Genomic DNA, 15,778 nt, shown 5'->3' on the forward strand with positions numbered 1-15,778 from the left:
ATCACAGACAATCAAACTCACTGGAGCCTATCAAGCAGCCTTTGTTCGGAAGGATCCCTAACCTGAGACACGCAGATACCACACCTGACAGGCCACGCGGATGAGGAAGTTCACCACGGTGTCCGTGTGCTGCTTGTCAATGGGCTTGGCAAGGAGGGAGTCCGCACCCGGCAGAGACTGGCTCCGCCCAAACACCTGGAGACGGCGGGAAGAGAGTTCTCAACAGCGCAGCCCACTAACTGCACGCGGCCCTCCTCCCCAGGGCAGACCCCCTCCTGGACGTCAGGGACACCACTGGCGGGCGTGGTCTCCGCAGAAGAAGGACAAGCAAAGTAGCCGTGGAGAAAGTATGGGGTCACGTGCGTGAGACTGAAAGGGCCCAAGGTCCAGGAAGCCAGCAATGTGGGACATCGTGGGGTTTCTAGCTGTGGGCGCAGCCTTTCCCAGCTGTCCTGCGGGCATGGCGCCGGGCACTCGGCCCATGTTCAAAGTTTGTTGGACAAATGAACCCGTAAAAGAAGGCGCTCGCAGCCTGTGCACGTGCTCTTACTGCGCTGATGGCTCCCGTCGCCGTCCTGAAGCGCTTCACTTCCTGCGCAGAGTCCACCGACAGGCCTCTTTTAATGGAAGATGAGACAGAGTTGACTCCTTCTCCACTTGTATTTGGGTCCATGTCTGCATCCGGCTTAAAGAAACACACCCACACTTGACCTTCCTGACTGTTCTCCAGGGAGAGGCATAAAGAACAGTCAGGGAAGACTCGAGGGGCTGACGCCCTACCTGCTGGTCCTTGATCCTCTGCAGCTCCCACTTGATGACGACTTCGGACAGGTCCACGGCCAGCCGCCTCTGCTCGATGGTGACGCTGGGCGTGAAGCCCAGCCTCTGCATGGCGCTGACCATGTGCTGCACCAGGTGGTGCCGCACCGGGTAGTACACCTGCGGGCGCGGGCCGGGTCACGCCAGGGACACTGCGTGCCGCCCCGCACGCATGCCCACGTAACCCGCCTCGGCCCTGACACACACGACCCAACTTCCTGCCCAAGAACTCTGAACCGTAACTGTAGCAAAGAAATTCTCATCACCTTTTGTATGTGTGTTTATCACTACCCCCCCCCACCCCACTGAGTCCCAATATAAGAGCGTGTTTCAGCCTTTTAGGACCATCTTTAAAATATGCTGAACACTGAATTACCTTTAGGTAGGCAAGTCTAGTCACGTGTGTTAAACTTCAGGCTTGATGTCATACAAATTAGCCATGCCAAGAGGCAAATTCCCAACTCTAAAAGAGCTGGCTGTAAAAGAATTAGCTTTTAACTCAATCCTTTCTCCTCTACCCAAACATCTACAAGAAATATCTACATATAAATAAATCCAACAAAGGGGGTGATCTGGTTATAGAGAAGGTGGTGCCAGCGACCCCTTCAAGCCAAGTTACCAAAATCTAGAGTTAATGACAACTACCTCCCACCTTAGAGTAACAACTCATCTGTATTCGTGGACGACTGAGTACAGCTGACCCTCGAACAACACAGGGGTCAGTGGTGCCCACCCCTGACAGAGTCACAAACGCAAGTATAAACTTCACAGTCGGCCCTCTCTATCCGTAGTCCCGCATCTACGGATTCAACCAAGCGCAGAGCATGTAATACTGTAGTACGTGATTATTGAAAAATATCTGCATGTAAGTAGACCCCCACAGTTCAAACCCTTGTTGTTCAAAGGTCAACTGTACTTACAAGAAAAATGCCATCTTAGCAAAAAGCTTATACCAGGGCCACATTCTCTAAACTACAGTGATTTCCATGTTGATAAGGCCATACACATACCCATACTAACCAATGGATCAGAACTACCTTTACTGAAAGATGCATGACCACCTTATTATTGCAGAAAACGGAAGACAGGCGAAACTTCAAAGCAAATGCCTGACAGGGTATTTGCTCTGAAGCAATCGACATCAATCTACAGTACTTCCTACACACCTTGAAGTGCTGCACTATCAAGTGCAGAATATGAACCAGCTGGGGGACCGTGTGCCCCTCCTCCACGATGATCTTCCTCGTCCAGTGGGTCAGCATCTGGTGCCCGTCCTCCATTCGGGCAGGCACTGCCGGCGTCAAAATAGCCATTGCCTGCCTGACAATTGCTCGGGCTTCCATTGCATGGGCCTTGAGAAGACTGTGAAAAACCTAAGACAGGACAGAAATACTGACAGAATGAAGGTTTTAAAAAACAAGATGAAAACAATCACTTAGAACTAAGGCATGATATTTCTGCAAAACAATTTAAAGAAATTCCTTAGGGCCCTCTTATTAGGAAAAACCACAGTAGTTACTTTCTCTTCCGTTCAGTTTTGGTCAATGAATATGCCTGCTCTAATATTTTCCGAGCACCTACTATGTGCCCGTGCTGAACTAGGGTGGAGCATACAAAGACGAGCAGGACCCAGCTCCTCTAGCGTAACGACTGGGAAGTCGGTTGAGGGATACAGATCATTTTACTCCAGCCCCAGGGTAGAAAATGGAGTGAAAGGGGCCACTCTCAGAGACAGTGCTGAATTAGTTCAAGTGAACGTCTGATGGAAGTGAGGTCACGGGAACACAGACCAGCCGACTGGCACCGTGGGCGGAGGGGACGGGACGGGGGCTGGAAACAACAGAACTTGCTGAGCCTGCATGCCTGGGAGAATGACAGGGTGTCACAGATGCCCCTGGGGTCTCCGGTCCAGAAAAGTTCCCAAGAGGGAGTGGTCAGAGGAAACAATCAAGAGTGACTCACAGGACAGGACGAGAGCCAGCACTTACCAGGTGCTTAGTGGGACAGACAGGCTGAGTGCTCAAGTGCGTGATTACAGTTAACTCTTACACAGAACAGTGACGAACTCAGTCAGAGTCACGAAACTCATGAGGGGAAGAAACAAAACTCGAACTCAGCCTGCCTGACATCAAAGCCTAACCCACTGAGCAATGCAAGGAACAAGTGCTTCAGGTCGTCAACCCGAAGAGGGGTTAGGAGACGAGGGTTCAAGAGTGCCTACTGTCTGTCTTTAGCTAAGGCGTGGGCCGGGGCCCTTGACTAACACATTTTCATGCAACGGGTAGAGACGCATGAGGCGGACAAAGCAGACACTGTCTTATTTCGAAAGCAAGGCTGCAGAGGAAGGAGCGGGCCGAGCAGGAACAGGGAGGAAGGGTGAGAATGAATCATCGTGGAGCTTCCACAGTCACAAAGAGACGGCAGCGAGGAGCACTTTTCAATGTACTGGGCAAGACAATAAACAGGGAAGGAGGCTGCGCTTGCGCTCGTCTGCGGGAGCAGCATGTGCGCGTGGTGTCGGGTGGACGGGGCGGGGCGGGGCGGGGCGGGGGGGCCCGCCGAGTACCTGCAGGACTATCTTCTTGTGTATCGCAAACTTGGCGATAATGTGGGCCAGCAGCAAGTGCCCGCTGTACTTGCAGGCGGGGTCCACGCAGGCCTTGGAGAGCAGGCAGGGCCACGCGAAGGTCATGAGGCGGCGCAGCTTGCTGTTGCGGTTCTTGTTGTTGTCGTGGACGTGGTGGGGTGCGTGCTCCACCAGCAGCGTGGCAAACTGCAGCAGGTAGATGCGCAGCGAGTCCAGCATGTCCGCCTGCTTCTCCGGGTCCAGGACCTGCGAGAGCACGAGCACAGGATGCACTTCTGCTCTGCTGCCCCTGAAGGGCCACTCAACAGGTCTAGGCCTTGAAACACACACACACACACACACACTCTCTCTCTCTCTCCCTCTCTCCCCACACATAATATTAAGCTTTACAGTGATGGACTCAATGACGTCACATCAATTTTCCTTTATTACATACAGATGACAAACTCGATACATTTATTTTAATGTTGAAAAAAGGGGCAGGCTTAGAAGTCAGAATGCAGTGGGCAAAGGGGCTTGAGGTAGAAAAGGAATACTAGCTAGCTCTTCAATGCAAGGTGATTCAGGACTGAGTTTCTTAATTTCCAAGTAATTGAGATTTTTTTCTGGTCAACCATTAATAACCTTGTTCTTATTTTTTAGTATTATTATCAGAAAATGTTATTTACCAAAAAATCTGTTTTTAAAAAAATTGTTATGCTTTCCTATGCAATCAAGTATCTGACAGATTTTTACATGTGTTTCATGAACGTAAGAAAAAAATGCGCACTCTGAGGAACATGTTACACGTCCCTAGTGAATCAAGCATACTGACTGCACCATCCAGTAAGTACCCTAACCACCTTCTGTCTCTCAGAGGACCTGCCAGACTAAAGTCTTCCACGATAACTGTGTTTTCACCAGGGCCCCCTCTCCCCTGGATGTGCTGCCTCACGGCGGCCCCTCCCCAGGGCGCCAGCCTGCCCCGCACCATTTATCCCCATCGACGCTGGAGATCCCAGCTCCTCACTTGTGCCGAGTCGGCAGCGTCTGGCCCCGAGGACACAGCCTAGAGAAGGCAGTACACGGGAGGGGCCGAGTCCGGGTCACCATCTCCCCACAGCTGCCCAGAACAAGGCAAATATCAGTATGTGGACCAAAGATAATCCCTTGGGCTCAGCTCTCACTTCCACAGGAGGGTGGGCGTGGGGTCAAAACCGCAGAAAGGAGGTCCGTCTTAAGGGACAAAGACTACAGGAGGCCCAGCAACCTGTCCATGTGAACAGCACTCCCGCTGCCTGGACCCCGGGACGGAGCAGTGAGGAAACCACTGTGTCCTCTCCGAGGGTGGTGACTCACGGGTGGCGCGCGACAGGCGGGAATGCCCACGGCTCGCAGCGCTCCACCACCAACCGTGCGCGAACACTCAGTCCAACAACCTCAAGGCAAACTCGGCGTCTGCCGGTGAAGTTCAATAGCCTAATGGCAGAGGAGAGCCGAGGCACCATGGGAAACACAGCACAGGCATTCCTCAAGCAGACACTTGATTCCAAAAGCCTCACTAGTGCAAACTGGAAACACTATTGTAAAAGTGCTGAGACCCAAGCTAACTTCAGACACCCTAGTGCCACAACGACGTTCATGAACTTCGCAGCAAAGGGGCACAGCGGCAACTGGATCCAGTCTAATATTCTCACTGGCTTTTAGTAGATCCTTTTGCAAAGCTAAAGATGTAAACAGATCTTGAAAACTCTACTGACCAGCCATAGAGGTTTCTACAAAACAACTGTGACATCTGAATCTTTCACTGAGATATATTCTGTTTCTCACTGGAATCTATTCATGTGGAAAAGATAATTCATTCCACATGGAGGCTGCCTTAATAAATTCACTAGTAAGAATTATAATGTTCTGCTATAAATTAACGCAATCATGAAAAATAAAAGCCTTAGGGAAATAAGCTTATTTCCGTGAACCTATCACATCTCCCAAGTTACTTTTCAGGCCAATGCATGGTTAGTGATGTCACCTTGGTTATAAACACACTGGTGATGCTCTCCGGGTTATCGCCTTCTGGATTGGGAGGTCCTAAGAGCTGCTCTCCTTCCCCCTTCTCAAAGCTGTATAAGAAAGCAGGATTCAAGATATGCTGCAGAACCTACAAAAAAATTTTACAATGAAGGAGAAGGGAAACCAAAGCCATGCTCTCTATCTCTTTCACTAGGTGGCAGGACCACCAGCTTGGTTATGCTGCACCATCAAGTTAGACTTCAATCAAGGGTGCAGCTAATAATCTTGTCTTTTATTACAATGGTAACTGTAAAGGTAGGCTAAAAACTTGAGGAAAAGAGACATTGGCCTGGTTCACTCTTCACACCTCCAACAAGTTGTTTTATAGAAACAAGGGAACTAACAAACTACTCGTCAACACTGGTTCACGGCTGGACCTGCCTTATGTTTCCCAACAATGAAAATTTTCCTCATAAATGGCCCAGACGAGGAAAGGCACAGCAGAACACGAGTAGTGCCCTTGGCTCCCTAGAAAACGAGCTCAAACGCCGTGGCTTTTCCTGCAGTAACACTGGGACCCACCTTGGCTTTCAATTCATCTCCGAAGTTGGGGTCGTTGAAGTCCACAAAGCGAAAAAACAGGGCACGTTTTTGAGCAATGCTGTAATTTTTGGGAATCTCCTCCTCCGTATACTCTTTTAAGAACGTCATGTTGCAGAGGAAACGACCAGTGAAGGCCCGGAGCAGCTGGAACAGCAATTCTATGTCTCCGTAATTCCTTCTGAAGGGTCAAAATAAGAAGGCAGGTTAAATTATGGCAAATTTCATAACTATGTTTGACGTCCGACTGGCTGTTGAGCAGCTCAAAGTTACAGCCCGTCCTCTACAACAAATGCGATGACACACATGCAGTGAGCCAGCTACGCAGAGCCCAGGGAGGAGGCTTATCGGGGGAGCCGGCCACGTGGCGCAGAGCGCCCGGCACACCCACTTGCAGTAACTCAGCAGACAGTAGGCCAGCAGCTTGGGCTCCTTCCAGTTGGTGGCAGCCATGTTCTCCTTCCGGTGTCTTTCTTGGAAGGTTTCGCTGACCCACACACGTCTCAGCTGGCTCACCAGAGAGTGCTGATTGGCCAGCCAGGAGTCATCGTTTTTAACTATAATACTGATGATCTGTCAAAGAAGAGAGAATGAGGAAGCTGACAGGGTTCTCCCTGAGCCTCGACTAAACGTTTAAGACGTCGGGTGCCTGACAGAGAGCCCTGCTACCTTGATGGCCTGGAACTGCAGGTCCAGGCGCAGGGTGCTGGTACTGGGTGAGCCGGGGCGCACGGCAGTCTGGGTGCCGCCGGGCAGCAGCAGCGTGATGAACCGGTTGGGGTTAGCCGCCAGCACGTCTCGAAGAGGTCTGGCATCTTTGTGCTTTAAAAAACTCTGAAAACAAAGCAAAATAAACAGCTGTTTTAAGCTAATCAAAACCCACAAAATGTTGAAATGATATAAACTCTAAGGTTCTTCCTAAATCTCTCAAGGCAGGCAAAAAAAAAAAAAAATCACTGTAAGCACCCTCTTTAAAAAGTGCTTTTCAGACAATCATCACACTTGGAGTTTCATAATCCTAGCAGCTCGTTCGTTCGTTACCACCACCAAAATCCTACAGAGGGGAATTCCTGGACTTGAGCTTTTCACATACACAACAATGTTTCTAATACTCAAATACATTAGAGAAAAATAAAGCCAGGACACTGAACAGTGATATATAAATTCCAGACCGTCGAGCATGGTGGCAGGGACCCCGACCCCAGCCCCGGGCTCCCACCATGAACATCCTGCTCCACTGGGGGTCGTTCAGCGTGGCTTCCATCATGAACAGCTCCACCGTCTGCGAGGGGTGGCGGGTCAGGAACTTGATCAGAGGCTCTCTGAACGGACTGCCGGCCTAGAAAAACATGTGGTGAAAACTAGACCTTCTGGGGGTTTGAGGCTTTTCTGGTCTAGCGACCTCACACGGTTCCAATGTGCATTTCTCCCCCTTGTAACTGGAGTGCACGCACCATCAGCAAATATTAACGCCCAATATCTTTATACTGTTAGATTAACCCATCTAAAATATGACAGTGAAAACATTACAAGCAACAGATGGAGGAAGAATTAGAATTAGCCCATGTGTGACCATTACCTCGATCAACATAGCACGTTCTGTTTTCATTACGACCTCTAACAAAGGCTTGACCAGAGTTTGAGGTGCAGCTGGGATCAGATGAAAAAGGTTTATGATTGCCGAACAAATTTTCATTTCCTAATGAAGAAGACCAGAAATTATAAAATAGGCCAATTAATTTTGCCAGCAAGAGATACCAACATGACTACAGACCCTGCTAGGCGCTAGCTACATCTGCAAGGTTAGCCAACAGAAGCAGAGTTAACATGTATCAATAGGAAGCCACAACTCGCCAATCTCAGATTACAGCTGTGGCCTAAGGAAACTACCTGCCCTCGGCCTTCAGATTTCATCTGTCAGCGGAGGGGAGCGGGAGCTGACTGTGCACCTCGGTGATGGGGCCGTCTTTGCTTTCACGCACACTGACAAGTGTTGGAAGTGACCTTTCGGGCTGCCGAGGTGAGCCCAGCAGGGGCGGGGGTGGGGGGGTCATGCCCGTGGCCATGAGCGTTAGGATTCCCTCACGTTGCCATGACATCACGGGGTCTTCCCAATGCACTAAGTTCTGAGGGCACAGACTTCTTTTACCCTCAAAACTTAGCACAAAGTCCTCAAAGAAAATACTTGAAGTATTTACCCTGGAAATTAATTATCAACGTAAATAAATGACTGACTGTGGTTCTAAAAATTTGCCAACCAGGCCTGAAAATAAAGCTGACAAACTGCTTTACGGAATCATATGCAAAACGTGGGATGCCAAGAATTTTGCATTTTTTAACGTGCTAACAGCTCAGCGGCCAATTACTGAGTGTCATTCCGACTTTCGGTTCACAGTGTCAGTTCCCACGGTTTTGTGTCTGCCATTCAGGCCACGGGGAAGGGAAGACTCCCTGATGTCCCATCCTGGGTGGCGGGTAATAGGATACCCATGACTCTAAACCAGTAAAATGGGGATGATAAACACCAGTCAGGAGGGACCACGTCCCGGCAGCACTGGAGATACTTCTCAAAATGTCTCTTTAAGCCAAAAGGCAAAACGGGTAAGAAATGAGAAAAATCAGCTCAGCGTTGCTCCCATGCCTCCTCTAGAGCTCTCTTCTACGGTGTTTCCAAGTTTTCAGGCAGATTAAGTTCTACCCTGAAATTAGAATAACCTTCGAACAATGGTACTTTCATCTTAAGGGTTTTCGTTTTCAAAGCACTGTCATGAAATCACTTCTGGCCTTCGCGTCACCACCGGAAGGCAGGAATGACAGGTATTACCATCCCCATTTTACAGAAGAGGGAAAGCTCAGGGCTGGGCTGTTCAAAGTCAGTGTCGTGACCACCACAGTGTGGTATGCGTGAGAGACATACACAGGGGCCTGGGTGCAGGGGGAGCAAGGAGGTTTCAGTTTGAGGCAGCTGGTCAGTCAGAGGAAATAGAACTCCTCCCAATTTCTAGCAGGTCTAATGTATTCTTTGTGGCATTTTCTCTCAAGAGGTTGTTAGATGCATGAGTTCATACAAACATTATGAGAGCAAAACCCGGCTGGATCAGAAATATTGAGATATTGCAATTCTAGCACGTAGAAAACCAAAGAACTTAGAATCTTGCTTAAAGACGTCCTAATAGAAAACATGCGTGGCACCCGGACAGTTCACAGCAATGGTACTAATACAACTCCGCCACAGACAGACAGGACGGCTCACCGCACTCAAAGGCACGACACACTCTGTCCAGCACAGAACCACAGGTCACAGCAAAACCAAGCACAACAACAACCCCGCCTGCACTTCCACTGAGATTCTCACCTCTACCCCTTCCACGGCAGGCTGAACCAAAACAAAAATTACAGCATGAAAAAAGGCAACGGAAAGGTAAAAAGAAAAGAAAAGAAAAGAAAATATAAACTGTTCTTCACATTGCAAGTCATAAACTGACTTTTAATAGGTTGTTCTCACCTCAAACTGACAGAATGGAGACAAGGAACATCTCCCGCACTCTGAAATGCTTTCCTGAGGATGGGGAGGAAAATCATCTTTTTTCTATTTATGTTATTTACACAGAACTTCCCATATACTCAATACACAGTAAGGATTATTGGGGTAAAACAAGACAGTAAAGACAGAATTATCAGAAAGCACATAATAATTAACAGATGCTCAACAGCAAAAAATACACCTTCCACCCTTCAGATGTCAAAACAGCCCTTCTGATGGTGTCACATGGAGTGTATTCTTCCCTAAATCAAATTTTTAAAAAAGGAGTTTTGGAATTCTTGTCTAGGGGGAGAAACTGTAAGACCCTGTTGTATGCAAATACATTAAAAAAAAAAACTGTTTTGTTTAGAGTGAATAATTCAAGATTTTGCGTGAAGTGCTGATATTTAAAAAAACCTCTTTCCCAGATGGAGTTGGAAGAGGACCAGGGGGTTTAATCCCCATCAATTAGGCATGTTTGAGGCCAGAAGAACCCAGAGGCCGTGATGCCACTCACTGGATACTTAGGTTATCCTGAGAAGGGGTGTGCGTGTGTGTGTGCGTGTCCGTGTGTGTATGTGCGTGTGTGTGTGTGCGTGTCCGTGTGTCTGTGTGTGTGTGTGTGTACACAGACATAGTGTAACAGGTGGTCATGAGTTTTCCCCTGTAAGTTCAATGCCAAACAGGTAAACCTTCCTAAACATGATGACAATGCAAAACTCTGATCATTAGGGGTACCCGATGTTATGGGGAGCTTTTATTTATTTTTATTCAACTTTTAACATGTCATCGGTTATAGTTTCTCAACTGGGCAGTGTTATTTGGGGATCTAACCAAATAAACAAACTACTTTCCAAGACCCATTCCTAATCTGTGGAGCATTCATAAAAACTATCGGAGCTCAAGGGCAGAAAGGAGGCTTGGCCCTGAGCTGAGGTCATGAAGCTGTGGCCACAATGCCTTGGACCCCAAACACCATAGCCCCTGAGTTGAGAGCCGCGGCCTCTCTCAGCAGTGGGACGTTCCCAGGCTCTCGGGGTCACGCTCATATGCTGATTGACAGGCTTCAGCGGGAAGGGGCTCAGGGACCTCCCAGTGCCCACGGCCCCACCCCCTATGCAACTGACCCCCCATCCCACATGAGCTGCAGTAAAAGTTTATCTTTTTGATCTAATGGAAGTCATTCATCTACCCACTAGGGTTTAAATGTTTATTCTAGAACTGGCTATATGTTTCAGAGAATTAACAGCTAACTGTAAAAACAAATAATAAATTTAGAGCAAAAATACCTAACAGATGAGAGACGGGGAGGAAAAGTACAGAGGCACTTGCACCTACTCCCAGGAGCTTAGGCTTTTAAAATACACTCTGCTGTCCCCCATGAAGATTTCCTGATTTTTCCCCTATATATATGAAAATAACGAACCTTCAAAGAGGTCATGGATGGTTTAACACTCCTAAAAAAAGTTTAAGATCCTGTTTTAGTTTTGCTTGTTGGCTGTTTAGAAGCAGCAGAAAACAAGACTCACATAAACAAAACACCTTGACATAGAATGGTCAAAACAAAGCATAATAAAGCCAAAATAAGTAAATAAAATACAAGATGGGATGAAACACAGCATCCAACAAATAGGCACAGGAGGACAAAAAGCCACATTAATTATGCCTCTTAAGAGCTCAAGGAATCCCCTCATTAGGTACTGCTGTACAATTTCACTGGGCGTAACAGGAGCTTGTGGAAAACACAATCCCACTGAGAGGACAGTCATCAAGTTTAAAAATATCTTAAAAGAATATTAACATATACAAATAAGACTAGATTCAAAACAGCAAGAACCATTCATTTTTAAGAGACAAAGTCTTTAGTGACCAACATCGGATACTTAAAAAGATTTAACTAAAGTGGTTTTCCCTCAAAACCGTAAAAAAATGTGTTTTGAAGTACTGGCCATTTGGACTTTCAGCAAACAACTGGGGTGGGGGATTTGGACCTAGAAAACATACATGCCAATATTTATGCGATGCTTTATTACATTCTCCTTAATGCTTTTACGAAGTCCTAAAACCTCTACTTGGTTTATCAGGCAACGATGACGGAAAGCAATGGAAAACAGCGGCTGAGGACTGCAGCCTGTGCAAACAAGAGCTGCCAGAACAGTCTAGAAAGTACACTTTACTCACTTTCAAGAAAAACTAATAAAACTGAAATACATTTCAAGCTTCCCAGAATTCTCATCAACAAAAACATCATGTTAAAGTGAACAAAAGGGAGATTTTAAAGAAACATAAAAAGGAATGTTCAACAATTAAGAGAAATAAAAGCAAAATGTAATGCTAACAAAATATGTTTAACAATTTACATGGACTATAGTCACATAAAACTAGATTTCTGACCGGAATTTTAATTAAAAGCACCGCTCCGATATTAGCATTGGTAACGGCAGCGTACAGTGGGGCTGCCCTCCCAGTAACAAACAAGTCACTCACGTTTCCGTCGCTCCTCTGGCCCCCTTTGTGGGTGAGGACCACCACTTCCATCCACTTTCGCAGATGTTGCTGTGAAAAAATATATCCTTAGCCATTTTTTCTTGACAACAGGAGCATCTCAATTCCAAAATGCAGCTCTTAGGTGAAAACTCATATGTAATCATTACTTTCCGTGCTATTTAATGTGAGAATGGCAGTGATTCTACTCCTGAAATAGCGCAGCCATCGAACTAGTGATGAGAGTAACTGGCATTTGTTTACGTTCTATAAATAGAAAGGCTGAATTCACCCTGATACAACAACAGAAAATGTGCTGCAACCCGGCCATTCCAATACCAGGACTTTTACTCCTGCTACTCTGTGCTGCAGCTGTTCCCGGAGAGCTGCCCTGAGCCAGCACCAAGCTAGCCGTCGGGGCAGAGGCGTGAACAAGCAGACACCACCCCTGTCCCTGTGGCGCTCCAGTGACAGCGGGGGAACAAGGTGAAACACAGGTGCCTGCTGTGTAACAGAAGAGCAGGAACCAGCTACAGATGAGCGCCGAGGAGGCAGGCAGGGCCCTGCAGAGGCAGACAGGCCAGAAGCACAAGGAAGAGCACTCCAGGCAGAGAAAAGGAGGGAGGCCAGAAACGGAAAGGGTGGCCACTGCGGCTGAGGATTAGTGGGCACAAGGGGAACCCCGGGGGAGGGGCTGGTGAGATGAGCATGGATCCCACAGCGCGTGTGGGCAGCGATTCCCTTCCGTGCGGAATGAGGGCGCTCGTTCTGTGGAAAGACTGTGCCGCTGCAGGAGCAGAGGAGCGATCCCCGGGCCACAGCAACTCGGGCCGACCCAGCCTGTGGCAGCCGGGCTCCCGCCTTCAACGGGGTCCAGCAAAACCCAGCGACACGCGCTCAGAGCCCAAGCTAAACCACACAGGGGCATCCAAACAACAGCTTCGTGATCCTACACTGTCCAAACCTGTTCTTCAAAACACTGCCCTGCAGGAAGTTAACAAGCTCCTTTAAAAAGGACTCCTCAGTCACAAACAGGCTTGGGGACAGATGGTTTCAATACATCCAAACACTTTTCTCTGAGCCTTCAGTGTCCACAGACCTTGTAAAGCTTCAAGAGGGGAACACAGTAAGTGGTGCGTCCCAAACTTACTTAGTTACTTACTGTTTTTCACAGAAACCCTACATCTTCTAAAGCCAGTGTTCCAAGGAACACACATTGAGAAACATTAAAATAATATATATTTCTTCAAAGAAACTAAATACACTCACAAGATTTTACCAGTAAAATTCCTTGAAGGATACCATCAGAATATATATTCAAAAAACCTCTATCTTACTAGAATAGCTATTTATACCAAAGATATGAGAATAACAAAATTAAAGGTACAGAAAATGGCCAGCTGCTTTCAGATTTCCCAAAGGAAAAAAATAACACTGACTGGTGGTATATAAAGTTCACTTTTAGTTCAATAAGGAGATTTCCAAAACAACTAACCATATAAGAAACTTCAAGATCAAATGTCAAGCAGTTGAAATTATAAGAAAGGAAAATGTTCAGGGGTGTCTTTACGAATGCCCACCCTAGACAGTAAGGTGTCCTATCTCTTAAACTTATGCTGAAGGCTTGAGCTGTTCACCCCAGAAGTGTATCAAATGAGGGAAAACAGAGGCCGAAGACTGAGCACAGTTCTGAAGGACATGGCTCGGTAAGGACGAACGTGGCAGACCACAGGGTCCACGCGCAAGGCCCGCACCACAAACGCAGAAGCACCACAGCACGGGACCTGGCTGGACCTGGGCGAGATGGCTGGACAAACAGAAGCCTCAGTTATTCTGCATCCAAGTACATCAGCACTCCCTGCTTTCAGAGGCATTCAACCACTCAGAAGGTGGCTAGAATGTCAGAGAAGGAAAAAAAAAAAATCCCCTCAACAAACCAGAAACACAAAACCCATGTACTTTATTTTAGGGAAAAAGACTCTTGGCCTTAGTCAGAAACTACAGATGTGAGACAGTTCTGTTTTTTTTTTTTTTTTTTTTTTTTTTCCGGCCGTGCTGCACATCTTGCAGGATCTTAGTTCCCCAACCAGGGATTGAATCTGCGCCCTCGGCAGTGAAAGCTCAGAGTCCTAACCACTGGACCACCAGGGAATTCCCTGTTTACTCTGTTCTAAAAAACTCTGGAGAACAATGTTTACTGAATGAATTCCCAGCTCACAGATCTAACGGGTAAGACTGGAGTGAATAAAAAAAAAAACACACAAAAAGAAAGTTGTTTCAGGCAGGCATGCAAAGGCAGCAAGAAATGATAGCCAACAGAGGGTAGAGAGAGACTAGTTTTAAAAGGAGACAAACATAAAAACACTAGGAGATTAGAACACACGCACAGATCTCATACATGAAAGAACCAATAGTCATAAGATGAGGTAAGATAATGTGTGTATTTGATCTGCTCTGACTGGGAAGTGATATAATTTCATTTACTTTAACCATGCTTATGAATGTTTGTATGCATGTAAATTGATGGGTGTGTATGTGTATTACACATGGAAGCTTAAAGGGAAAGAGCCTTTCAATCTGGAAAATTACACTCTACTATTAGGGCATCACTTCAAAGTTTTAGGACCAATCATAATACTATCAATTCCCACTTAGGTATTTGGGCCATTGTTCATTTCTTAGGCATCTGTAGATACGAAGAAACCAGCATGTGAGGTTAAAAAGCTGCATAAAAAACACATGCATGTTTGCAGTAACGTAGCATGAAATTAAGTTAATAAATTATTTACAAATGTTTATTTACAGAATGCAAAATAAAGCTAATACTTGAAACCCTCTTTCATCTGTTTACACCTCATGTTTAAACACTGTCAGATCTTTTCTTTGCATAATTATTTCCTTGATAACTGTAAAAACTCAAAGGACTTCTAATGCTCTTACAAGTTTTTCACCGCATCACTGTCTATAAAGGCCAAAGACTGGGAAAAAGCTAGATGTTCACCAAGTGGGGAATGATTCAGTACATTCTGGCATGTCCCCATCATGAAACATCATGTAGCCATAAGACAGAATGAAGAAACGCTTTATGTACTGATATGAAATGATGGGATGGTAAATGGAAAAAGTAAGATGTATGTATATATTACACTTCCCTTTGTGGGAACTAATAGACATATGTCCCACTACAAATGGGAAACATCTCTAGAAGGACACACAGGAAACTTAACACTGGTGGTCCCCCGGAAGAGGAACTGGGTGGCTGGAGGACGGGGGTGGGAGGGAGGCTTTTCACAGACACCCTTTTACACCTTCTGAGTTTTAAACCATGTAAATGCGTTACTCATTTTAAAAAAATAATTTAATTTTTCAGGTTTATCATAGAATTTGTATGCATTCGGCTTACCATCATCTGATCACAAAATTTATCATTGAAGGAGTTTGGGAAGAGCCTGGTCACCGAGGTCAGACGATTCACGACGTTCAGTGTCAAGCTCCGATAATCCCCCAGCATCATCAGCAAAGGTCTCATATGAGTATGGATTTGATCTACTTCTATGGTAGCACCTTCTAAAAACTATTTTAAAAAAAGGTTACAAAGGAAAACAGATATCAGAGTATACTTCACAACAGAATGGAACTCATATTCAACTCTAGCAGCAAGTTTTTGCTTTGCTTGGGAAAATGGAGTATTAAACCATATACATTCCAGAAGTTTATGATGAAATGAGGAAGACTAGTCATTACTGTTTACTTTTTAAAGGGCTCAGGATGACTAT

The 15,778-nt window shown here is 46.4% G+C and overlaps 1 protein-coding gene across 8 annotated transcripts in view; it reads right to left on the reverse strand.

Moving 5' to 3' along the window:
• LOC118880656 (transformation/transcription domain associated protein) overlaps positions 1-15,778 on the reverse strand; it is a 112,618-nt gene that overhangs the window by 50,715 nt on the left and 46,125 nt on the right. For 3 of the 8 annotated variants that reach the window (XM_036824405.1, XM_036824401.1, XM_036824403.1), the window contains 15 exons: positions 15,406-15,576; positions 12,006-12,074; positions 9,501-9,554; positions 9,351-9,371; positions 7,575-7,694; positions 7,215-7,334; positions 6,665-6,829; positions 6,387-6,568; positions 5,978-6,176; positions 5,415-5,543; positions 3,386-3,652; positions 1,986-2,192; positions 781-939; positions 551-685; positions 85-195 (listed from right to left, as the gene is read on the reverse strand). In XM_036824405.1, coding sequence (XP_036680300.1) covers positions 85-195; positions 551-685; positions 781-939; positions 1,986-2,192; positions 3,386-3,652; positions 5,415-5,543; positions 5,978-6,176; positions 6,387-6,568; positions 6,665-6,829; positions 7,215-7,334; positions 7,575-7,694; positions 9,351-9,371; positions 9,501-9,554; positions 12,006-12,074; positions 15,406-15,576 — 2,109 coding nt within the window. The remainder of the gene's footprint in view (positions 1-84; positions 196-550; positions 686-780; positions 940-1,985; positions 2,193-3,385; positions 3,653-5,414; positions 5,544-5,977; positions 6,177-6,386; positions 6,569-6,664; positions 6,830-7,214; positions 7,335-7,574; positions 7,695-9,350; positions 9,372-9,500; positions 9,555-12,005; positions 12,075-15,405; positions 15,577-15,778) is intronic. The other 5 variants (XM_036824409.1, XM_036824406.1, XM_036824408.1 and 2 more) reach the window with 2 other exon arrangements.

Source organism: Balaenoptera musculus, chromosome 15, assembly GCF_009873245.2.
Source record: "Balaenoptera musculus isolate JJ_BM4_2016_0621 chromosome 15, mBalMus1.pri.v3, whole genome shotgun sequence".
NCBI classification, from domain to species: domain Eukaryota; kingdom Metazoa; phylum Chordata; class Mammalia; order Artiodactyla; family Balaenopteridae; genus Balaenoptera; species Balaenoptera musculus.